This window comes from Maylandia zebra, linkage group LG7, assembly GCF_041146795.1.
Source record: "Maylandia zebra isolate NMK-2024a linkage group LG7, Mzebra_GT3a, whole genome shotgun sequence".
Classification (NCBI taxonomy): Eukaryota; Metazoa; Chordata; class Actinopteri; order Cichliformes; family Cichlidae; genus Maylandia; species Maylandia zebra.
Window position 1 is genome coordinate 45,606,252 of NC_135173.1, and position 23,515 is coordinate 45,629,766.

The window sequence follows — 23,515 nt, forward strand, 5'->3', positions numbered from 1 at the left end:
TCTTCTCCTTCACTCCTTTAGATTGTAAAAGCTACATCACAATACAAACAATAACTCGGTGCCTCCAATAAATATGTTTTTGGTAAAATAACAGTACAAAAGTAGAGAGAGTACAAAATTCCTCAGGAAGAAGAAAATACATAAAAATACCAGACATAACATATGAAAGTAAAACCCTCCAAAAGAGGGTGTTTCAAGCTCCACGTTGCAACTTGCAAAATTGTCTTTCCTGTTGTGTCATCACTCATTTCCTTGTAACACTGAAGGATCATGTGCAGGCCCCCAACTTTCAATCTCTGCAAGACACTGAGCACAATCTGTCTCACTGAAGAAGAGGGTTCTTGTGGCTTTTTGTCCTTTTTAAAAAAAAAAAAAACTTTCACAAAATGATACATTTCTTCTTCCTCTTGTTATTCCTCTGTTTTCGGTTGAAGGCCAAAGCCCTCTTCGTTGCCTCTCTGAAAACGTCTTCCACGTTCTCCTGATACTTCGCCGAGCACTCGAGGTAGAGCTCTGCGTTCATGTGCTGGCGAGTCTCCTCACCCTGGGTGAGGGGAAAAAAATGAACAAAAATCAAAGCAAGTTTTAGAAAAAAGCAAGAATTAGACTGTAAAGCTGCGAAGACAACGATCAGTAAAGGAAGAAGGAAAAAACATGTATCTGAAGGAACTCTGTAGCTTTTAGATGTGGTGATGGGTTCTGGTTAGCGTGCATGCTCTTGTATCCTGTAACATCAGTGAAAACATGTTTACAGAGATCGGTGAACGTCTGCATGGTTCGCTTCTTACTTGCATGTAAGTGACATGAGCCAGATTCATAGCCTTCAGCTTCCTGGCACACTCTTTGTCCTTCCTGAGGTCAGTCTTGCAGCCAATCAGGATGACTGGCGTGTCCCGACAGAAGTGCTTCACCTCTGGGTACCACTAGGCAAACAGAATAGGGAGTTTAACGGTGTGATACAGTACATGTCTGTTATTTCCCCTATTAGATTTTTGAATTATTTGGCATTACTCTGTTTGTTTGCAGCACTGATTGGTCCTGTATTGTAATCCTTGCTCACATGAAGGCTTGCACAACATAAGAGTTAATAATATACGAGACAATGCAAGGCAGCACCAACATACCAGGCGATTAATGATTAATCGTAAACTGGATCTTAAACAAAAAAACAAGAACGTTTGGCGACATTCCTGTGCCTGCATGAGTAACTTGGCTCATTGTTAACACTTATTGTAAAATAGAAAAGGATCACCTTTATCAGGACGTTCTCATAGCTGGTTGGGTTTGTGACATCAAAGCAGACTAGAACCAGATTAGCTTCTTGGTACGAAAGTGGCCTCAGTCGATCATAGTCGTCCTGTCCTGAAAGGAGAAGGGCAAGAAATATGGGTTAGCCGATAAATGTAGAAGTGTGAATACGCCCATACGCTACAAAACTCTGTGTGTGCGTCTAAAGAAACAAAAGAACAAATATTCTGCTTTAAATGCAACAGTCTAAACATAAAAATGCTACAAAGTTTGTGGTGGCTATAAGAAACCACATCCTGGCTTCAGTTTCCTCTGCAGCTGATGTAAGGCACCCTACAGCAGATAAGCTGACAGACCAGACTGCCGTGGCTTTTCCTGACAATGAAATGTCTTCTTAAAAAAGCTCTTCAGATAACATGGAAATGTGTTAAAACTGTCACTTTTGAGTCACGCTGACCACTTTACGAATCTAATTTTGGTACTAGCAAGTCGACGCTGTACAGCTGGCCATACGTGCTCTGTTTCAAAACATATAAAATACTGTTATTAATATATATTTAAATGGTTTGACAAAGCAAAAATACATAAAATTAGTCCATAAAATGTTTTGAGGGTCTAATCTGAGACTCCAGTCAAGTTTTTGGATATTTACTTGATTGTAGGTGTTTCGTTTGGTTTATTTACCCTATAAAAAAACCCTCATATTAACAGCTGCTTAGTACACTTATATTTTAGACAGTTCCTGAAATATCATGATGATGATGCTCTGACATGAGCGTCAACCTTTACTACTTCCTTCTACAGTGTTTCTCAGAGCACGAAGATAACAACCGAATTCACAAGATGGGAGTGTGGTTGAACTTTAATATCTTAAAAAGCAAAAAAATAAAAGGGTGTTTCTCTTCCACTCGCTTGATAATCACATTAGATTAGATACAATACTTCTGTTTTATTCCACCCAGAGGACAAATAATGTGGCCTCTGAGCTAAAAAATAAACCCTGATGTCTTCTCATACAATGTGAAATTTAAGTGAAGAAAAGAACCCTGAATCACAGAGATGATCATTGATTTATTTATTTTTTTTGTCTTACCGGCTGTGTCATACAGGTTGAGCTTTATCTCTTTTCCTCCGAGAGTGATAGTCGTGGTGTATTTTTCGAACACTGAAGGTGCATACTTCTGTTTTTGACACACAAAAAAGAAAGATTTCCAACTTTAAGAGACAGTGTCATGTTTATCCCTTCATTTATACCGATTTGAAGTGTTTCAGAGGTGTGCCTCGTTAATCTTTGGAAAGGCAGCTTACAGTGCTGGGTGTGACAGGTTACAGTCACACATCTGAACTGCGTTCATAAATTCAGAAAGCTGTGATGAGTGAAAAGTGACATGGGAGCTCTTCTTACCTCTGGAAAATCACCTTTGGCATAAACCATCAGAAGAGATGTTTTCCCGCAGCCTCCATCTCCCACAATTACAATTTTAAGTTCATCTCCCTTTTTCGTGGTGCCGCTCCCGGCACCGTTTTGTGTCATCTCGCCTCCAAAGTGTCACGCAGGTGCTCCCTCCAGATTTAACTTAAATACATGACACAGCCTAGCGAGTCTATTTTTTGAATGGTTGAGATGATTTACAGGGAGTGTCAGGCAGAGTGAGGAACAGCCAAGCCTCATGTTTTACCAGGTAGCTCACTCTGCTCACCACTTCCTGTTCCTGTCACACTGTCTGCCTCCAATTGACCCCCCACTTCTCTCCTCTCCTATTATGAGCCTGTTCACTGAAAGCATGCCGCTCTCTCGCCGAATTACACATGTGAAGCGACTGAGTCTGGCTGCTCCTACTTCCTCTACCGCAATGTGTTTGCGTATTTCATTTTCTGGGTGGGTACTCAGTCTGAAGCACTGCCCCCACTGACCGTGTGGCGTGTGTGTGCGAGGGATAACACTGAGAAATGCTCACTTTTCACGCTGATCCTACTGATGCAGGATCAGCAGGTTTTTGTTGACGCTGACAGCTGTCACTACAGAGGTTTCTAGACTCCTGCCTGTGGAGGTGTGAAGCATTGTCTTGGTGAGACTGAGTGGGTCACTGGGTGCACCCATCTAAATGTGAGCTTTTTCCAGGTAAAAAGCCTGTTTTGGTTATCTTTTCCACTGTCAGGCTGGAAAGATATAACAGTTGGAACCTTAAGGAAGCATGCAAGCAGCTTGCAGGTAGAATATTTAATATATCTGAAACAGAAAACAGAGCATCTGAGCACCAGCGCTTCCAGATTAGATCAAAATAACTGTATATTACTTTAAAATTAAAGTGTTTTCTGTACCATGTGATCATTTTGAGTCCTCAGCAGGATGTGAGTAATGCTTCTCTGCTGTGACATCACAGATGGTACCATCAGGACAAACTATTTTCTCTCTTCCCAGGGTGCAGTTTATGGATGTGGGGTTTTTTTGGTCTTTTTTTTTATAATGTGATGAATCTTTTCAAGGGCGTGAGGATTTTTTTTAAAGTTTATTTTTGTATTTTCCAGTGTTTTGGGTGTATTTTCTTGTCACAAGGGTGAGTGTTACAAACTAGAGCTAAACACTGACGTGGCTAGATATTAAAAGACAAACACAGCAGAAAGTGTGAGAAAGCAGGTTTGGGAACGTGTTTCATTCGGCAGTGTAGATGATTGGTTATCAGTGACTGTGGGTGTCGGGAGAGAGCAGATCACAGGGAACAACCATATATGATCACAAAACGCCAAACACTTAAACATGCTGACGTGGACTAAAAAGTCAAATTAAACCCAGGGATGTTTAATGATATGTTTAGCTGGATCATGGAAGTGCTGAAAATGTGAACAACCTGTCCCTTTAAGAGAAAAGGCTGACACCCTTCCTCCATTTCAAAAATTCTATTCTTAAAATGTGAATAAATTGGCACAAGATAAACGTGTTTCTACTCAAAATTCCTCCAGTAATCTCACCCCACAGCATGTGAAACATGCCATATATTGTGTCATCACAGCTAAGGCACAGTTTTAAGGATGGGCCCAAAAATTCAACAAAATCTCCTTTTAGTTTCCATAAAAAGAAAACAATAAAATTAATGCATAGTCTATTTATTTCATCATCTCACAAACACACACACACACAGCCAAGAGGTAATAAAACTTGCAATGAGAGTATGTTACAGATCATTATGTGGAATAGTACAGCAATACACTACATATGCAAATATTTAAGAGCTAAGAAGAAGAAATCTGGCTTTTTTCCCCCTTTACAGTACCAATCAATCTCTGCACGGGGAAGAGGGGGAAAAAATCCTTGAAAAAGCCAACTGTGCCCATAAATAATGAAAAACACGACTCCGAGGAATGTTTGATTTGATTCAGTCCGTCGGGATTTAAAGCTGAAAGTACAAAAAGCCATAAAAAATAGACACAGCAGTGTACCTGTCAGTTTTGTACAGTATTTAGCGCAATAAATTTTAAAAGAAATATGTTGAATAAGTTACATTTTTTAAAGTGCTTGATTGACTTACAAGGTGTAACTGGCAGTATAACATATGGCTTAAAAGGATATTAAATTGTCCTTACATATCCACACGCATACAGCCCATTTTCATCAGTTAATAAAGAAAGAACAATTGTCAAAATATTATCACTCCGAAGAGAAAGAGACAGCTGTCCTGCAGGGGAAAAAGGCCAGTCTTCTCTGTGTGGAATATTCCAGACTGTCAGCGGCAGCGCTGAACGGGCACAACCCACTCGGGAAGCTTTTTTTTTTTTTTTAACAACAGAAAAAAGAAAAAGAAAAGGCCTATAAGTAACCAAATGGGTGTCGATTTAATCGCAAATCCATCTCTAAAGTAATGTCACATTTTCACTTTTATGTTGTTTGTTTTAAACATATCCATAAAACCCTCTACATGCCGTAACCGTGGGCTGGCTGTGAGCAAGGACAAGCTTAACATAGAGAGAGGGGGGGAGGGTATTGAAGCCCTGTGACCTGAATGCGCGCGCCCGGCAGCTTAGGGCCGGCAGTTGATAACAAGAAAAACAGGCCTCTGACACGCACACTGACACATAGAGAAAGACTGCACCATTTAACTAAAGAGGTGTATCTAGAGACCCCCCGCGCCCCCTTCCATTTTACGTACGTGAATAAAGACCCTCCCCTTCTGTATATTTAACTCCTTCACCGAAAAAAAGAGGTTCATGTCATGTTTGTCTAATCTGGTAAAGCAGCCGTTGATCCGCTGGACTTTGAAGCGAGAGATCACGCGCACGCTGCGTGCTATTTTCGCCTAGATACCAAACAACAGAGCTGTCGCTGCAGTGGATTCTTCGTGACCTTATATGGCAACTGTGTGTAGGAGGGGGAGGGGGTTCCAACGAATGCGCTCGAGCTCTCGGCGCGAGTCAGCCTAGCAACCGACCGCCTGACTACGCCGGTTTTATGAAAGTTTCCTTCCTCACACGCAGTTGTCGTCTTTTCTTCTCTTTTTATATTCGTGTAAAAGCAGCCACCATTTTGGATTAAATAAATAAAAAATAAATCACCCCCCAGTGGCGCTTATTGTGGTTACTTCCAGTTGAAATTACCCTCGGATTAAAAAAAAAAAAAAAAAAAAAAAAAACGCTCTCCTGAGCCTCACCCAGTTATGGCGCAGCAGCTTTTTCACGGCACAGTGCTCTCCTTTGTCTGTAAAGAAGCCATTTTGAGACAGAGAACAGCAGAGAAAACCACAGAACAAGTGTTGCCTACATACCACTAAAAAGGTCTCTGTTTGGAGAGGGGGAAGAAGCAGTTTAAAAAACACAAGATTTCTTCCCATAAGATTCTTTTTTGGTGGCTCGTTTAAGACTTGGATTACATGTTTTGAATACTGCCTGTAAGTTTGCAATATCATTAAAAATGTGGGTTACAGTTACTCATTTTTCCCTTTTTTAAACAATTACGCTGACGTCGTTTTGTATCAACTGCTTCTTTGATGTCTGCTCTCTTATGAGACTATTTAATGTAGACACATAAAGCTGGCAAATTGAGTGAAATAGCTCAAAAATCCATTACCTGTCCAAAACATTATCCTTGCAGTTTTAAGTGAAGTGTAGATCAGCTAGAAATGTCGAAAAAAAGCAAGAGAGGCTATTATCGACTGCAATCCTGTCTTCAGGGAGAGAGAAGAGATGGTTTTGCATATTGCCCACACAGATGATGCTTGAAGATGCATATTCGCTGGCTGAGAGAGGCAAAGCTACCACTGATCAAAAAAAAAGTTATCAAAAGAGCTCTATCTTTTCGTGCTAATGGATTCCTTCCTTTTCAGGAGACGCATTCCCACCCCTTATTAATGCCATTATTAGAGGATCCGAAGATGGAGCTGAAAACATTCCTCCTGCCCCTGCGTTTAGGCCTGTTAACTGCTGAGGTAAATATTTTCAGCCTGAAAGTTTTCCCTCCATCTCTTTAATCTGAGGTTGTGTTTTTAAAAGGAAAAAAAATCGCTGTAGAAGCTGGAAAAAAAATTAAATAATTAAAAATGGTGGTGGTGATGGGGGACTTCCTAAGTGGGCTTCTTTCTAAATTTAAATTATGCCCTTGAAGTAAGGTCAAGTCGACAATTGCACATTTGGCTTTCTTAGTTGGACAGCACAAACCTAGTCGATTCAAGCTGTCTCCACAGTTGCAGTACAGGACACAACAGGAGACACCAGGGTGTTTAAAGCGTTGCTGTTGTGAGAGGAAAAGTGGGAGACGTTGTTAATCAGAGCAAATGGATTATCAGTCAACAAACTATTTAACAAGCGGCCATTAGGTCTCCGTGGCCTGCTTTCAGTCATTTGAGGAGCACTGATGTTACAAACCCTGCACCTTTAGCCTTGTATGTTTTAATGTCAGCATGCCAGTGGACATATTTTTTTAAACAATAAAGCTGCAGCATTTTTATGTGATCACATAGCTCAAGTAGACAAAAGTGACAGACATACTTTTAATAACATTAACTGCATGCCTCACATTTTACATTAATTTGTTAAATTTAAAAATAAATTATGATAAAAGACTTGAACTTACTCATTGCAACTCATATCCTACAAGGCCATAAGTGCAATGCCAGCAAGCTGCCATTGCACATTTTGTCACTTTGTGTTTTTCCCCCACCCCAACCTCTATCATTTTAAACATCTCCAAAAGCATAAAGCTGTTTATTCACAACACTTTTGGTTTCTTTTCACTTAAGAAATATAAATACTGTTATATGGGTGTGCCATGACCTAGTTAAGACAAAGATGGATTCCAAGGCAGAGGAAAAAAGGCTCAAAATGTCACGGGGTAATTGCATCCAGCACATTCTCTTCCTTCTTCTCAATCCTTTAAAAGGAGCAATCATAGTTTTATCATAGTCCGTGAGAGATGAGGAAATCAAATGTAAGATCCCTTTGGAACAAAGGAAACCCATATAGGCCATTGAGTCCTGTTTAAGGAAAATGGCTGCCGAGAGCGCTCAGCCCCCTCTCTCTGCTCTCTGTTGAAGGACTCCTGAGCCGTGCCTCTAATAGCAGACGGCTCCTCTGCTGCTGCGCTCTGATTGGCTCGTTGAGCTACCGCTGTTAACCAGCCAATTGCCCGAGCACTGCAAACAGCACCAGGCAATGTCAAACAAAACCCAGTTAGTCCGATTGCAACGCACCTCCACTGAAATAATTTACAAACTAAGAGAAGCACAGTCAGGTTTAGTATTATATAAATAAAAGCGCCACCGTTTAAAAAAAAATGCTAGCATAACATTAATAATTTTTAAAAAGAGGACAAATGGGGAACATAGGCGACGGATTGGCACTAGTCTGTTGCTGTAACCAAACAAACCGCCGCGTTCCAACGGTTATATAGCCGGGTAGCGAAATCGAGCTGCCAGACATGCGAGTGTTCGTATTAAAATTCCAATTCCCGTGTTTGACATTTTTTATATTAGCCGCCATCACCTATTGCCGTGTCGCCGTAATGACTCTTTTACCCTAACATATCAACCGACATGTCCTGAATGTACAAACGCCCGCAAGACCGCACAGAAAAGCTCGCCACCAAAGCAGTTTTATTAGCCCTTTAGTGGCAGTTAAGAAGATATTACCCCCTGTGTCTGTCTTGTGTTTGCCAGTTAGGTAAATACAGCCGGTAGATTCAACACTATGTCGTTTAGAGGATTTGTGAGACACTAAACTATCGCCAGACCTCATTTAGTCGCGGATATAAATGGGAGCGTTTCTGCGTGGCCTGCCTAAAAACACGTTTATTTTATTGTTAGGCTAATGCAGCGTTAAATAAGCTGCGGCCATGGAGGCAAGTTTGTAACGAAAGTGCCGTTGGAGGTGGGCAAGCCTAGCGGTGTATTGTGGGAGAGACAAGCAGCTACAGACCAGAGGCACACAATATGTGTTGGCTCTCGCCGAAAAGGAGGCAGTATTCTTTAAGCTAAATCATGTAATGTAAGCGGCGAAAGGAAAGCGATTTCGTCTTTTCATCAATTACAAAGAGAACAACACCCGATCGGACGAACCATGTCCAAGCCAGGGGAGAGGAACAGATTGAACGAAGACCATGGCAGAAAGCAGAGTTCAAGTAAGCTTGTTCTTTTTTCCTCTTTCTCCAGCCCTCCTAATGCCTGTTTTCCGTAAGTGGGATATACACTAGATCCCATTTTTCGCTCTCGCTTGGGGTTACCCCCGCCACCGAAGTCATGCATCTGTAACGTTTGGCTGTTTTAAAGTGTTGGAAGGGGTGGAAAGGGGGGAGGTTTTGCTGGTAGGAGAACCGTGCTTAGCGCTTGGCTCCCGATAACGTTAGCTCTCCTCTCCTTGTCGCTGCCTGTCGTTTCAGGTTTGGCGAACGGCATGGACAGTCATCCCGTCTGCGGCTCAGCGGAGAAGCGGAGTCACCACTGGAGAAGTTACAAGTTGATAATCGACCCGGCGCTTAAGAAGGGATCTCACAAACTGTATCGCTACGATGGACAGACTTTCAGCATGCCCGTAAGTGCCGCATTTGACGCGGCGGAGCGGCTACAATAGTAACCGAGTAGCCGACCTCCATGATAGGTTACAATGTGGCTGTGCTGGCCGTGGGTTTGTCACGGGCACGTTCAGCATCTTGAACACGGTGCCCGGAGGTGTTCGTGTTGATTCACCGACGCAGGACAACTTTGCAACAAGTTAGTAGCGTGTGGAGCTGTGAATGGATAACGGCATTGTGTGTGTGTCTCCCCCCTCTTCTCCCACAGAACCCCGGGATACCACCGGTGGACATCGTCCGAGACCCCAGGATCGGTCGTCTGTGGACTAAGTACAAAGAGACGGACCTACCGGTGCCAAAATTTAAGGTATCCACTCTGGCTTGAAGATCGATGCCACACTTTTCCTTGCGGATACGGGGTGCTGTCAAAAGTTGCAGACACACCCCCCTCTCACTCATCTCCGGGATGCGAAGTGAAAATGTGCCTGTCGGTGACCAAAATAATACGCTCTGCTCTGATGCATGTCTGCTTTTACGGACTCGACCGAGTGCATCAACGCGATCTTTGAAACTTCTCCTAGCAGTTGTTATCTCAGCTGTCAGAAATGACCCTCCACACACGCGGTGCAACATTAACTCCTGTCATTCTTCTTCCAGATCGATGAGTGTTACATCGGCCCCGTGCCTCCAAAGGAGGTGACTTTCGCCAGGCTCAACGACAATATCAGGGAAGGATTTCTTACCGACATGTGCAAAAAATTCGGAGAAATCGAGGAGGTCGAGATCCTGTACAATCCGAAGAACAAAAAGCACCTGGGGATAGCCAAAGTTGTTTTCGAGAGCGTGAAAGCCGCCAAAGTGGCCGTGCAGTCGCTTCACAACACGTCTGTTATGGGAAACATCATCCACGTGGAGCTGGACCCGAAAGGTAAACAAGAGCTTAAGTTTGCTTAAAAAAAATCAGAATCATATGTGTTATAAGAGTCGGGAGCACAGAAATATGACAAGCCGAGTGTTACCTTTAGAGTGACAGCGTTCACGTGTGCATATTTACGTGCGTTGCCTGGTTACGTGGATAATTGAATTCATTCATTGAATATAAGCCTGCTCCCACAAGTCCAGAGCTGACGGTGCTGTGCACTCCCACTGTGCATAATTTCAGACCTGCAAACAAACACAAGCCAATCTGTCCGAGTCCTCTGTACTTTAAATTGTTTGCATTTAACTTAAAACTAAGAAAAGAAGTTAGTTTTTCTGTTGTTAACACTGTTTGAATTCCAAGTCCATGCATGTTCTGTCTTGTTATTTTTTTTACTGATGCAAAACTGCAGCTTGAACGCATCGTAACATACCACTTTAGCAGTTTTGCTTATTATTTAATGTTATAAATACTGGCAAATATTTTGATTCACAGCTTGCACTGTTTTCATTGTCCGTAGTAATGTCTTTATGTTAAAGTATTACCCCAAATTGATGGATTTTTTTTCCCTAAGTGTGATTGATGTCTTTTTAAGAAGTGCAGTTAGGGTTTGCTTTTTTGATCAATATGCTAAAGGAATGCATGCTTTTTTAAATTAAAATATGCTGATCAGTGGTATTTATCCCAGAACATAATGATGCTTTTGCAGATACAAATAATAATGCATCATATTAGTTTGCAAACCCCCCTCCATAAGCACAAGTTGTTGCTTTAAAATGTTTAGCTTGGAGTTCAGCTACTGGAGAATAATCACTGTCACTTAAATGATGCCCGATGAAGTCTGTTGGCTTTGTAAACCTGGCATCAGACCCAGACATGTTTACTGTTCTGCAGGTGAGAATCGCCTGAGGTACTTCCAGCTCCTGATGAATGGCAGCTACACTCCACGCACGCTGCCTGTTGGTGGAGAGGAGGCCAGAGAAGTTTCCCCTCGAAGCCTGGCAGAAGCCTTACTGGTAAAAAAAACAAAAAGAAATAAAGCTTAGGTTGTGCAGTTAAGAGTAAAATAGTAATTCAGTAGTAGTTTTGTGCTAGTTTGTTGAAGGTCAATTTGGAGGAACTGTTGCACACTCTTGTGTAGATGCTTTATTGTGCTTTGTAGAAATGGTTCAAGATACACCTGAGCAGGAACTTAACTGAAAGTCAGGCAAACCTGTGGCTTTGTATCTTGAGATGTCCTCACACTGCTGTGCCACCAGCTTGCTATTTTGATTTTAAAAAATCTTACTTGCTTTAGTTGTTTGAGAAACTGATTTAAAGAATCTTCTCGAACCTAAAGATGTTCTCAAGAAAATGCCCAAATTAGAATTCGCCTCTAACAATTTCATATTTGTGTCCTCTAAGGCTTGCGAGCCCATCCGCAGGTTATCAGAGAGCAGCGTGTCTGCTGGGGGAGGAACATTGCCGCCCAGCAGTTCCTCCACCCCCCTGACCCTGGAGACCGGCTACTCCAGCCTAAGACAGGATACGCCACAATCCCAGGGAACCCCTCATACCCCGCGTCAGGCTGGTACGCCTTTCTCTCAGGACTCTAGTTATTCCAGTCGGCAGTCCACGCCTGCCTACCAATCTAGCCGTCCTGAGAGCTCCGGAGGTTACAAATCTCGCCGACACGAGAGTAAATTTCAGGATGCGTACAACCGGAGACCGGAGAGGCCTCAGTATCGCAGCAACATGTATCGAAGTACGCCTGAGCAGCCTCCTTTCAAACAGCACCAGCTCACACCACCTGAACCTCCACCTTCCACCACTTCTTTCAACTACACAGCGCCTCCCCCCGCTACACCCAACTTCAAGTCCGCCTTCTCACCCTACCAGCCCCCTTTGCCCCCTGCGTTCCCTCCAACAGAGCCAGCTTTCCATCACCCAGCCCAAAGGGAGGGTGAATACCTCCGACCGCCAGAGCCGCCCCTGACGGCTGCTGTTGACTTTTTGCCCGCCAAGGAGCGACCAGAGACTCCTCCAATCCCGGAGCCTCCTCCACCAGAGCCCGCTCCTCATCCAACCACCCCTCCTCCTCAAACACCAGAGCACTGCCCTTCACCCGGTTCCCCCATTCTGGATCCAGAGAGGAACAGCCTGGATTCTCGCATTGAGATGCTGCTCAAGGAGAAAAGGACAAAACTGCTGCCGTTCCTGGACGAGCGGGACTCGGACAACGAGGTGCGAATGGAGGGAAGTCCGATTTCCTCCTCGTCCTCGCAGCTATCCCCGATCCCTCCTTACACAGGTGGCTCTCAAGGTGGTCAGCAAAATTCCCGTCCCTCCAGCACAGGTTTGGAGGACATCAGCCCCACGCCACTGCCGGACTCGGAAGATGAAGAGCCAATTCCCGGGACTGCCTCACTGATCAAGAGAATCAGCTCTCCTGTCCACGAGAAAGAGAAAGAAGGATCTTTTGGAGGCCACTCTCCCGCTGAGAAAATGGACACGGTAAAGCAAATATTTATTTTCTTAATTCCCTGATATTTGTGTCCAAATAGCGCCATATTTACCTCCATGCTTGTCACATTTGACAAGAAACGGCGCACAGGTGCTGCTTCAATTACCTCTCATTAATGGCACTGATTAAGTTGATGGAAGCGCGGTGCTGATGTTTACGCACAGCTGTGAATGACAGTTACACAGAGGACTCAGGAAGTCGGGTCTAGTTTCAGTGTGCGGCGGTAGTAGTAAACCTTCCCTTTTGTTTCATTCTTTTTCTTCTTCTGCTTTGTAAAGGAAATTCCGGTTTCACAGCAAACCGTGCTTTAAAAAAAAAATAGGGGCCATACCAAAAAGGTGTTTGCTCCTCCAGTTTACCACTGGCATTTTTCTTTCTTTATTTTTCTGCAAATGAAAAATGAAGAATAAAGCACCTGTAACCTTCTGAGGAAGCGTGTTTGTTTGCCTCATGTGCGCACACGCACTCCTTGTCAGGCGCAGATAAAAGAGTTGCAGCAAGTTATGAATGAAAAAGCTTTCGGTGCAGCCTTACAAATGCCTTCGCATTCATGGGAAGACAAACCACCTCTCTTTGTTTTAAAGTCGCAGTAGCACCGTCTGGCCTGTCAGGTTGCGTTTCAACACAGCGTGCTGCGAGGAAGAATAACAGCCTCTCTGCTGTTGGGGAATTGAACACTCTTGTTTCCTCTTTCTAACACTCGCAGCACACGCTCACATGGACGAAAAGCACGGTTTGGCTGTTGGCCCCTTTCAGCACGCCACATTTCCTGGTTTAGCTGAGCCTGACAGTCAGGATTGGCCGAGGCGTCTCTGTTCTCATATTTCAAGTTATCGCAAAGCAAACAGTACAAACAGGTCATTTGGGTAACAACGCCACTCCCATGCTGAGCTTTCCCTGCTCGGTTTCATTTCTGCAGCAGCTGAGACTTATGAAATAAAACAGAACAGATGAGAGTTCAGTGCTCAGATGTTTTTCAGAGTATTGCATTTGTGTTTTGCACTGCGGCGCTTTAGTTCGGTGCCTAAGCAAACATCTCGGTTTGGTAACACGCTGATCGAAGACTCGGGTCGGCTGTGTTTGACTGTGACTGAACTTTGAACTCAGACCAGGTGTAGAATCATTTAGTGCTCTTATTTTGAAGGTGCTGTGAGTCCAAGATAATATTTGGTACAGTCTGAAGTTTTCCTGTAGCACATCAGTGAGGGCAATAAAAGAGAGTTGGCACTGAATGCCTACTGAGATTTGTAGGGTTTCCTTTTTTAAATGTTGACAAATGTAACATTACAAAACCAGTGTTTTTGTTGTTGTTGTTTGTTCATTTTTGTTTTTTAAAGTGGTGTATCCCAAGAAATCATCCCTTTACTATCATTATGTTTTATTCAAACATCTCAAACATTTCCACACAATGCCCAGCGCTGTTTATATTTAAGGGGCTGCCACATTTCTCAAGTCGAGGTATATTCATTTTGCTTTGGTTTTTTTTTTTGGTTTTTTTTAGTCTGATAGTTTGACCTCATTTTAAGGTCTTCATAAGAAAATAACATTTACTCAGGTGTCAGGTGAAAAAGGGCAGGGGATTGCACAGATTTGTTCAGTCCTGACAGGCTGTCCTGTCTCCACACAGGGTCAACAGTCATCGGGAGAGGATATGGAAATCTCAGACGATGAGATGCCCGGGACTCCGATCACAAGCGGAGAGTGTGGCAAAGGCATCGTCGTGAACTCTGCCGTGTCCCCGATGCAGACCATGGCCATGCATCCTTCCAGCTACCACCCCCTGTCCCACCAAGCCGGCTTTGCCATCGCGCATCACCCCCTGGCCCCTCACCTGGCCGCCCATACCGGAGTGCCTCACCCCATGCTGCCGCCCATGGGTCCCTACCCTCCGATGCCGGTGGTGCCTATGGATCTGATGAGCTGCTTCCGGTGGGAGCAGTGGAGCACGATTCCGATGTCCTTCCAGATGCAGCAGCAGATGCTGAGTCGCATGGCTCAGACCAGAGGGCCCTATCCCTATCCACATTTTATGGACAATGGCGCTTCCGGACCTTTCGGGGGACCCTATGCACCTCTTTCCATGGGTGCTACACCTGCAGGCAGCACAGGGGCACCTGGACAACAATGGCAGCATCCCAGTTTACCAAAGTTCAACCCCACCGTTCCTCCTCCTGGATATGAGACTAAAAAAGAAGATCCCCACAAGGCCACTGTTGATGGCGTGCTCCTGGTCATTGTCAAAGAGCTGAAGGCCATCATGAAGCGCGACCTGAACCGCAAAATGGTGGAGGTTGTGGCTTTTAGGGCCTTCGATGACTGGTGGGATAAGAAGGAACGTTCTGCTAAGGTAAGCTATCAAGAGCTCCAGCGGGAAAATCTGCATGTACTGACTGCTTATTGTACTAGTTTTGAATTACGATCAGTTAAATAGTGAAATAAAATTAGATCCATAGGATATGAATTAATTCTACGTACCAGAGGCCACAGACTGCAGTGACATTAATGTTGGATCACGTGATGCGTTTCAAGATTATTAAGGAGAGTAATAAAAAGGCACGTTTGCAGCTGATTTTCCTGTTTGTGGTCCGGCGTGCTTACACAACGAGGAGATTTGCATTAATACGAGATATTATTTTGACAAGCGTCATAATGAATTCATCTGATGTGGTAATGAATTGTTATGAATGCAAGAACAGCTGAAGAGGTCACGCGTTTCATCTTGTAAATTAATTATTTTTTTGTTGTTTAAAATCACTTAATTCATTTGCATTTTTGTGCCTGATTGGATAAAACAAACAGAGGATGAAGAAGTAATTTAAAATCCCTTTTCTTTGATCACTGAGGAAATCTGACTGAGCTACTTTTTGCTGTTCGTGGTAATGAGAAACACAGGGTTTCATTTAGTTGACGTCTTTCTTTCCAAGGCATCTTTGACTCCAGTAAAGGGCGCAGAAGGGAAAGAAGAAGAGAGACCTAAACCCAAAGAGACGATTGGTTCAAGTCTCCTTGAGAACTGGAACAAGGGTGAGGGGCTGGGCTACGAGGGTATGGGCCTAGGAATCGGGTTGCGAGGGGCCATCCGCTTACCCTCCTTCAAGGTATCATGATTTCTAAATTTTATTTACTGAACTGTAGAAGGAAGCATCATATGCACCAGGTGTTTAAAATGGTGCATGTCGTGCTCAGGTCAAACGGAAGGACCCTCCTGAGGCCGCAGCTGCAGGCGACAACAAACGAGCCCGACCCTCCACGCCTGTGGACGACGAACTGGAGGACGAAGGTAACCCTCCACCGTTTACACTCTCACTCGGTCCTCCATGCGTGCAGTTCTCTTTCAAAACCCAATTTATCTTTTGGTAATTTTCTGTCAGACCGGGAACGAGACCCAGCTGAGCTCCCCTCAGATGATTCCAAACTGGATGGCGACGGCACGTCGGCAAAGAGACGCCACTCTCGACCGCTTGAGCTGGACAGTGAGGGAGAGGAGGAGGTGGACACCTCAGGGAAGGAAGAGTCGCTGTCTGACAGGGAGGAAGAACCTGTTAAAATGGAGGTTGCGGAGAGGCTGTCGCTTGGCAAAGTAAGTCGCCTCCAAAATGAAAGGGGGGGGGAAAAAGCAGCAAGTGTACAGAAATTTTGTGTGTATCATAAACCTTTTCGTTCTGATTTCTTCCAGGAGAGTGGTGATGAGGAGGGCGAAGGTGAAGATGAGGGAGACTTATCCAGTGAAAGCTCCTCTTCAGATTCGTCTGATGATGGTACTTCAGATATTTGACAGAAACAGCTGGTTGGCTTTATTTATTTTAATGCGTTTCCAGTAGTTATTCATTTGTTTTTGCCTCTTTTCTTACAGAAGCTGAGAGTTCGTCTTCTTCCAAGGCCAGCTCAGACTCCTCGTCAGAAAGCTCTGACTCCTCTGGCTACGGGTTAAGCTCGGAAGAGGAAGACGACGATGAGGAAGAAAGGGAGGCAGCAGAAGATGCGGAGGTTGACGGCAAAGATGCCGCGACCTCCTCATCTACTTCATCCTCTACATCTTCATCTTCGGAGGACGAGGAGGAAGAAACAGAAGCTAAGCCTCCGAGCTCTCCTGCAGTACCGCTCCCAGAGGTCAAGGAGGAGCAGATACGCAGACCTCCTAGTCCTGAGGAGCCGTCAGCAGAGGACCTGAAGCCACCGTCACCTCAACACATCCCTGGTAAATGTTTGCTCCCATTTCTGTAGTCTAGCGTGCATCACTTCAACAAAAAGCATTTCTAATTTTTAAAATGATGCTGTCAGAGGTTAAATGAAAATTAGAGAAGGGGGGAAAAAAACTGTTTCTTGTCTTTCAGTCCAAGAGCGAGACATCAGTGACAGCCACATTCCTGCAGTGAAGTCTGAACATCAGGAGATTGTAGCAAATCTTCGGCCACCCACTCCCACAGGCGTCCTGTTTGACAGTGACCAGGAGACAAAAGCAAAAGGTAAAGCAGAGCCTGAAGATGTAGCCAGCACCCCTGGTCGATTAGCTTCCTCCCAATTAGATTCAAGCATGGGTCTCCCCAAATCGGCCTCCGCATCTGTAATGCACCTCCCTCTCCCTCCTCACCCGGCAATAGAAGGCCGATCCCTTCTCCATCCGCCTCCAGGCCCCCTGCCCGACTTCCCTCAGCGGCCCCGGCTCCCAACAGATGAGGATATCCCCCGCACGCCTGGCAGGGACCTCATGGAGCGTGCCCGAAGTCTGGGTAAATCCCAGAGCACCGACACAGTGCCCAACACACCAGGCAGTGATGCTCCGCTCACGGGCAGCAGTCTGTTGCTTAGTTCCCCTCACATCCCTGGTAGTCCTTTCTCCTACCCTGCTCAGTCCCCTGTCCTTAGCGCTGGAGTGCCCCGTACTCCAGGAAGGGACTTAACATTCGCCCCTGTCTTCCCTGACCCTGCAGCAATTAATAGGAAAGTGTCCTTGGAGAGCTTGGATGATAGACCAGTTTTTAAGGAGCCGCACATCAGCGCTGTGCCAGGCCAGGTCCTGGCAGCCGGCACAGAGCACTCAGTCAGCATCCCTGAAGATCTACCTACTGGTCTCTCTCTAGATGTCCCTGTGCCGTCCGATGTCACGCCGTTGAAGAAGAAACCTGGACGACCCAGAAGCAAAAAGCTGCCAGCGGCTTCTGCGGCTGAGGAGTCTTTGGAGCTCTCATCCGAGTCCATCCATCTGCCTGATGAAGCACATCTCGAAGCTCTCTCTGTACAGACGATCTGTGCACAGTCCCCCAAGCACTCGAGCCTGGACTTCCGGGAAGGAGAAGTGGAGCCTCAGACGGTGTTACCTGATGAAGACAACTTCCTGACCTACAAAGACGAAGCACCCACTGTGGTCTCAAAGCCGGCACGAAGGGCGCGGCGGCCCTGGGATGAGATCCTGCTGGGAAGCCTGTCTCCTGTCACCACGCCTCCACGGCCATACTTCACCCGACGCTCTGATTTTGAGGAGATGACCATCCTGTATGACATCTGGAACGAAGGCATAGACGAGGAGGACATACGGCTTCTGCAGATCACCTACGACAAGATGCTCCAGCAGGACAACGGTAACGACTGGCTCAACGACACGCTCTGGGTCAACCATCCTCATATCCTTTCATTCTCAAAAGTCGATGCTCAAGTCTCTAATTTATATCACAGAGAGAAACAACATAAAAGTTCTTATTAAAGGTTTTTTTCTTTCTTTTTTTGTAAATGAAATTGTATTGCACTGTATTTTGAACAGCAGCACCCTCTGGTGGTGAAAAAAAGGAAGTTGGCAAATTTTGAGTCAGGGTTCAAGGATTTTTCTGGCTTTCTGGAATAATTTTCAAGGTGTTTTTAGTCCCTTCCTTGACTTCCCTGCACCTACCAGCATCCCTGGAGTGAAGAAAAAGAGGCGAGATGACGGAATGAGGGATCATGCTACGGGCTGCGCGCGAAGCGAGGGATACTACAAGATCGACAAGAAGGACAAGATCAAGTACCTTCAGAGCACGCGGCTGCAGTCGGAGGAGCCGCCGGTTGACACACAGGTGGGCAGGACGTGTGGATTGTGATGGTGTGTGTAACAAAAACTTGCTGTGGGTGAACACGTTTAGCTTCTCTCTGTCTCTGCAGGGCATGAGTATTCCTGCGCAGGTCCACGCCTCAACCAGAGCTGGCTCGGAGCGGCGTTCGGAGCAGCGGCGCTTGCTGTCCTCTTTTGCGTGTGACAGCGACCTGCTCAAGTTCAACCAGCTGAAGGTAAATATTATGCAGGAGAACCTGTGCAGAGGTTGCCTTACTCTACAGTTTTTACCAGCAGACACTTTAAAATGTTATCAAACTTCCTGTGACACCCAAGTGTTTGTCTGTTTCAGTTCCGTAAGAAGAAGATCAGATTCTGCAAATCACACATCCATGATTGGGGTCTGTTCGCCATGGAGCCCATCGCTGCTGATGAAATGGTGATCGAATATGTGGGACAGAACATCAGACAGGTGAGAGGCAGACAGCTGGTTTGTGTAATGTGGGTTTTCTTTCTGCATGTATGTAAACAGTTTTTTGTTTTTAACCTACTTTTATGTGATTCACATGTGTCTGATTAACCTACAGTATAGAAATAGTGCATCATGAGGAATTTCAGTACCACTGAAAGTAACCTTTCCTCAGGTTAGTCCAGGTAACCAACAATTGTGACTTGACAGAAGCCAGAGGGTTAGGTTGTTAAGCTCTTCACCAGTGGTTCTAAGGAGTGAAGCTGTTAATATGTTCACGGGGTGTCAGCAGATATCTGCAGTATTAACATACCATCTAATGATTGACGTTCTTGTCTGGCAGGTGATCGCGGACATGAGGGAGAAACGCTATGAAGAAGAGGGCATCGGCAGCAGCTACATGTTCCGTGTCGACCACGACACCATCATAGACGCCACGAAGTGTGGCAACTTTGCTCGTTTCATCAATCACAGCTGCAATGTAAGGCAACATCTGCATGGGGAAAAAGGTTTAGCAGCATGAATATAAAAAAGAAAATTTGTTCTTATGCCCTTCTTTTTTTCCCCCCCTCTCCTCCCTCTTGCAGCCTAACTGTTATGCGAAGGTCATCACTGTGGAGTCTCAAAAGAAGATCGTGATCTACTCCAGGCAGCCAATCAACGTTAACGAGGAGATCACGTACGACTACAAGTTCCCCATCGAGGACGAGAAGATCCCCTGTTTGTGTGGGGCAGAGAACTGTCGGGGAACGCTGAATTAACGTCAAGTCGGGGTCAGAAAGAAAGGTCTCCCCCAGCTTCTCTCTAAGCTCGCCCCAAACTCGGCGCAAACTCCGTGCTTGAAATCTCGGATCAGGAGGAACTGAAGAAGGAACGCTTGTTTGGGAGTGAGGAGAAGAAAACCGGCAAGTCACCCGGACAGAGTTCAGCTACCTGTCTGGCCCTCTTCACATATTTAACTCTAGATTGTTTACGAATTATGGTGCTCTTAACATACAAATTAAAAAAAAAAAAATGAAGAAGAAGAAAACTTCTAGTTTTTTATGTGCAAACACTTGACTTGCGGGTGCAGCGTTTCCTCCCCTCCTCTCAACATCGGACAGTATTTCAGCGTGGCTGCTTCTACGCCTGGCTCGTACAAGTTTTACACCTTTTGTTTTTTTCTTCTTCCTTTTTTCTCATTTGTCTCATAAGCTTTACCCACACCACACGTGGTACATAGAAACAACACAGACTCTCATGTTCAGCTGCTCACTAACACTGTTAAGACGCACAAGCCCACCAGGTAAACGCCACCCTCTTCCCCACTTGTGGGAAGAGAGGCGGATGGCAGACGGTGCCGTTTCCACGCGGGTGGTTTTCCTGGACGTGAATCAAACTAATGAAACAAAAGGAAAAAAAATCAAGCTTACCATTGCAAAATCTGGAATATCCAACCATCTCCTGCTCTCACCAGCCAGCGACGGATCATGCTGCTTCCTCTTAGTTTATGCAAAAAAAATGCTAATTAAGATGTTCAAACTTTGTATTGATGATATTCCAGTGTTTTGCGGTTTCGTTTAGGTTCTCTTCTTACTTCAAAGACACTATATTCGTGTGTGAATGTGTTCGTTATCATGTCCGGATAGAGCGCGAGACTGTGAGTGCACTGACACACCCCCCCCCCCTTCCGTGGGTCGCAGCATGGAAAAAGCCAACCAATCATGCAGAGCAAGAAAGACTAAAGATTAATCAAGTCCTGTCTACTTCCAGAGCAAGTGAAGGTACAAGTTTTCAGCTGTGGAGAGAGTAGTTAGTTCTCATTTTAAGTGCCATATGAATGCATTACTGTCTTTGTTTAACCCGAGGAATCCAGAGATGCGTTAACATGGATGTGCACAGAAATGCTTCCTGTTTTTGGCTGATGGAGGATTTTTCTTTTCCTTTTTCTATCTGGGTTCACCGTCTCGTGTTTGTGTGCTCACAGATTTCTGTCCTCGTTATACTACCAGTGTTTAATGTTCCCCGCGAGGCAGAAGAGAGCCGATTCTTTCTTTATAAACTCATCGCAATGAAAAAGACAAACTTGTGAATGCACTCGGGGCTCGCACTTATGCGTCCCCCCCCCCCCCCCCCCCCCCCCGCCCCCTTTTTCACCCACTCAGTCCTCCCGCTAAGACCAAGTCTAACATTTTGCTTTTCATTCAGTTAAATTGAAAATGGAGATTTTTTTTTCCACCAGTGATGTTCATATTGTAAATGACTTGTACAGAAGATCTAATGCTTTTTTTATATACATCTTCACAACTTTTAAAATGCATCTTTCTCTCTCTCTTTGTTTTTCACAAAAGACTGAGTATTTAAAAAGACAAACAAACGTATTTTCAGGGATCTGTAAAAGAAATCTGATGGTTTAAAAGGTTGTTTATTTAAAGAAAAAAAAAAAAAGGTCCACTGTGTACAGGACGAGTCTCCACCTCCCTTTAGAAAGATTGTTTCTTGTAGAAACGTCTTCATTTTTCTGCCCATTTGCTTTGTAATCCTAATATGTGTAAATAGTGTAACTGTGAATACTATATAAATAAATATATATATATATATAAATATATATATATTTTTGTTCCCTGGGATTTGCTACATAAACACAGCTCAGACATCTATCAGAATTAGATGAGCTGGTAGCAGGAAATTCAGCTTGTGTCAAGCTTTGGGGTTTTTTGTTTTTTTTTAATTTTCTGTTGTAAATTCTATGAAAAGTTTGCGGTGTGGAGAAAAGAAAGGTGCAGAATCGGCATGAGAAGAGGACTGATGTGTCAGCCTGTTTCTCCTGTCTATTTATTATACAACAAATGTATGAAAAAGGAAGAAAAAATGGAAATAAAGCATTTTTGCATACATCCATAAACGCTGGTGGTTTGTTATTCCTGAGGCTGCACGATGTGAGATAGAAATACGACTGATGGAATGAAGATCGTCCTGCTGATGCAGGCGGCAGCTGATTGATCAGCTGCCGCCTGCATCAGCAGGACGACTCAGTGCATCAATCATGCGACTCAGTGCAGGTTTCATAATACTACAGGTGGGGGGATTCTGCTTACGCTCATCATGCGCTCCACTGCTACTGTCGAGCCACTTTCAACTCCCAAATTCTTGAATGCTCCTATGAATGTATTACTGACGATTTGAACAATATTCACATTTTCAAACTCCGATGGACTGATGACCTCCCAGGCTGTACCACATAACCCTGAATTTGCTGGATCATTGGATGGATGGATTGCAGAGAGGAGCCAAATTGTTTATGGGAGAGGTTTGTTAAATTTCACGTGACCATAGGTGATTCAACCTGACTCTAAAACAATTCAAATTAAAACTGTCAACATGCTGACTTTCTCTCTCGCTATATACACAAACATGAACGCAAAGAGACTTTTAGTCCAAACCAGGTCTTGCGTCAGTTCACTGAGGGGTCAGTCACAATTCTCCATGAGCAAATGGCAAGTCAACATACATGCATGGGACTTGTGGCCTGAGGGTTAGAGGTAGAGGGTGCCCTTTCATCCATGACTGCTCCAACAGATCTGACTGTGGCTGACAGCGAGTACAGCACCCTGGCAGAAGAAGCATTGTAGTGAAGCTCATCTAAATAAACCCCAGAAAAGGCATTAGATTTTTTTTCCAAGGCTTTTTTTTTTTTAAAATAAAACATTCACCAAACCAACGAGTTGTCAAAGCAAGACTCCAACTACTTTGATTCAGTGCTCCAACCCTCCTCTCTGTAGTTGGGATTAATAATGTGTTTGATCAGTGAATTTAGAAGCTTTTGTGTTTATCTGCAGTGAAAATCTGCAGAAGCCTGGATTCACATTCACACAGTCCCCAGGGAGACAGAAAAGGCTCACAGTGTGGTCTCCCTGTGTGCGCGCGCCGCCCTAAGGCCGTGACAGGAGGAGGATGGTGTGACCACAAGCGGGGAGGCTGGGCTCAGAGAGCGAGCTTAGACAGCATGGGAGCCCAAGTCGCACTCGTCGCCATCTGCTTAGCGAAATCAAACACAGGATCTGATTGGTTGGTCGTTGTCACTCCAACTGTGCTGTCTTGCTTTGCCGGTCATCTTTGCAGCTCAGATCGTCTTAAAATGTTTTCTTTGATTCTTTTGCTAATCCTTATGAAAAGGGCAGTTAGAAAATAAAAGCTGAAAGAAAAACTGATATTTACATTTTACCATTATTGGGGATGATGTGCAGGTGTGCTCAGGAGTTTACACTCACTAATCATGGGCATGAAGCTCAGGGTTATTTTGTTGCTGTTAAAGATTTCGTGGAGTTGTTCTGTTTCCAGGGTGGAATGATTGTACAGCCTACGCCTTTAACAAGAACTGA

General features: G+C 44.6%; 2 protein-coding genes across 6 annotated transcripts; one reads left to right on the top strand and one right to left on the bottom strand.

The window, feature by feature from the left end:
- Nucleotides 1-62: 62 nt before the first annotated feature.
- rhof (ras homolog family member F) lies at nucleotides 63-6,569 on the bottom strand. 3 transcript variants are annotated; one of them, XM_076886483.1, is made up of 7 exons: nucleotides 6,308-6,569; nucleotides 5,892-5,938; nucleotides 2,654-5,009; nucleotides 2,342-2,429; nucleotides 1,253-1,362; nucleotides 789-923; nucleotides 63-544 (listed from the first exon to the last, which is right to left on the bottom strand). In XM_076886483.1, the coding sequence occupies exons 3-7, from the start codon at nucleotides 2,780-2,782 to the stop codon at nucleotides 380-382; spliced, it is 627 nt and encodes a 208-aa protein (XP_076742598.1). In that variant the 5' UTR covers nucleotides 2,783-5,009; nucleotides 5,892-5,938; nucleotides 6,308-6,569; the 3' UTR covers nucleotides 63-379. The 3 variants fall into 3 exon arrangements, with proteins under 3 accessions (XP_076742598.1, XP_076742599.1, XP_012771538.1); XM_076886484.1 differs by lacking the exon at nucleotides 5,892-5,938; XM_012916084.5 differs by lacking the exon at nucleotides 6,308-6,569 and having other exon boundaries at nucleotides 5,892-5,977.
- A 9-nt stretch (nucleotides 6,570-6,578) lies between these two features.
- Nucleotides 6,579-21,731, top strand: setd1ba (SET domain containing 1B, histone lysine methyltransferase a). Of its 3 annotated transcripts, XM_076886480.1 has the most exons (19): nucleotides 8,081-8,851; nucleotides 9,110-9,261; nucleotides 9,510-9,608; nucleotides 9,899-10,169; nucleotides 11,055-11,176; nucleotides 11,565-12,653; nucleotides 14,291-15,010; nucleotides 15,588-15,761; nucleotides 15,850-15,943; nucleotides 16,035-16,243; nucleotides 16,340-16,421; nucleotides 16,517-16,861; nucleotides 16,998-17,129; nucleotides 17,745-18,283; nucleotides 18,543-18,710; nucleotides 18,796-18,921; nucleotides 19,038-19,157; nucleotides 19,498-19,635; nucleotides 19,742-21,731. In XM_076886480.1, the coding sequence occupies exons 1-19, from the start codon at nucleotides 8,791-8,793 to the stop codon at nucleotides 19,913-19,915; spliced, it is 4,815 nt and encodes a 1,604-aa protein (XP_076742595.1). In that variant the 5' UTR covers nucleotides 8,081-8,790; the 3' UTR covers nucleotides 19,916-21,731. The 3 variants fall into 3 exon arrangements, with proteins under 3 accessions (XP_076742594.1, XP_076742595.1, XP_076742593.1); XM_076886479.1 differs by lacking the exon at nucleotides 8,081-8,851 and adding an exon at nucleotides 6,579-6,665 and having other exon boundaries at nucleotides 16,998-18,283; XM_076886478.1 differs by having other exon boundaries at nucleotides 16,998-18,283.
- The last annotated feature ends 1,784 nt before the right edge of the window (nucleotides 21,732-23,515 follow it).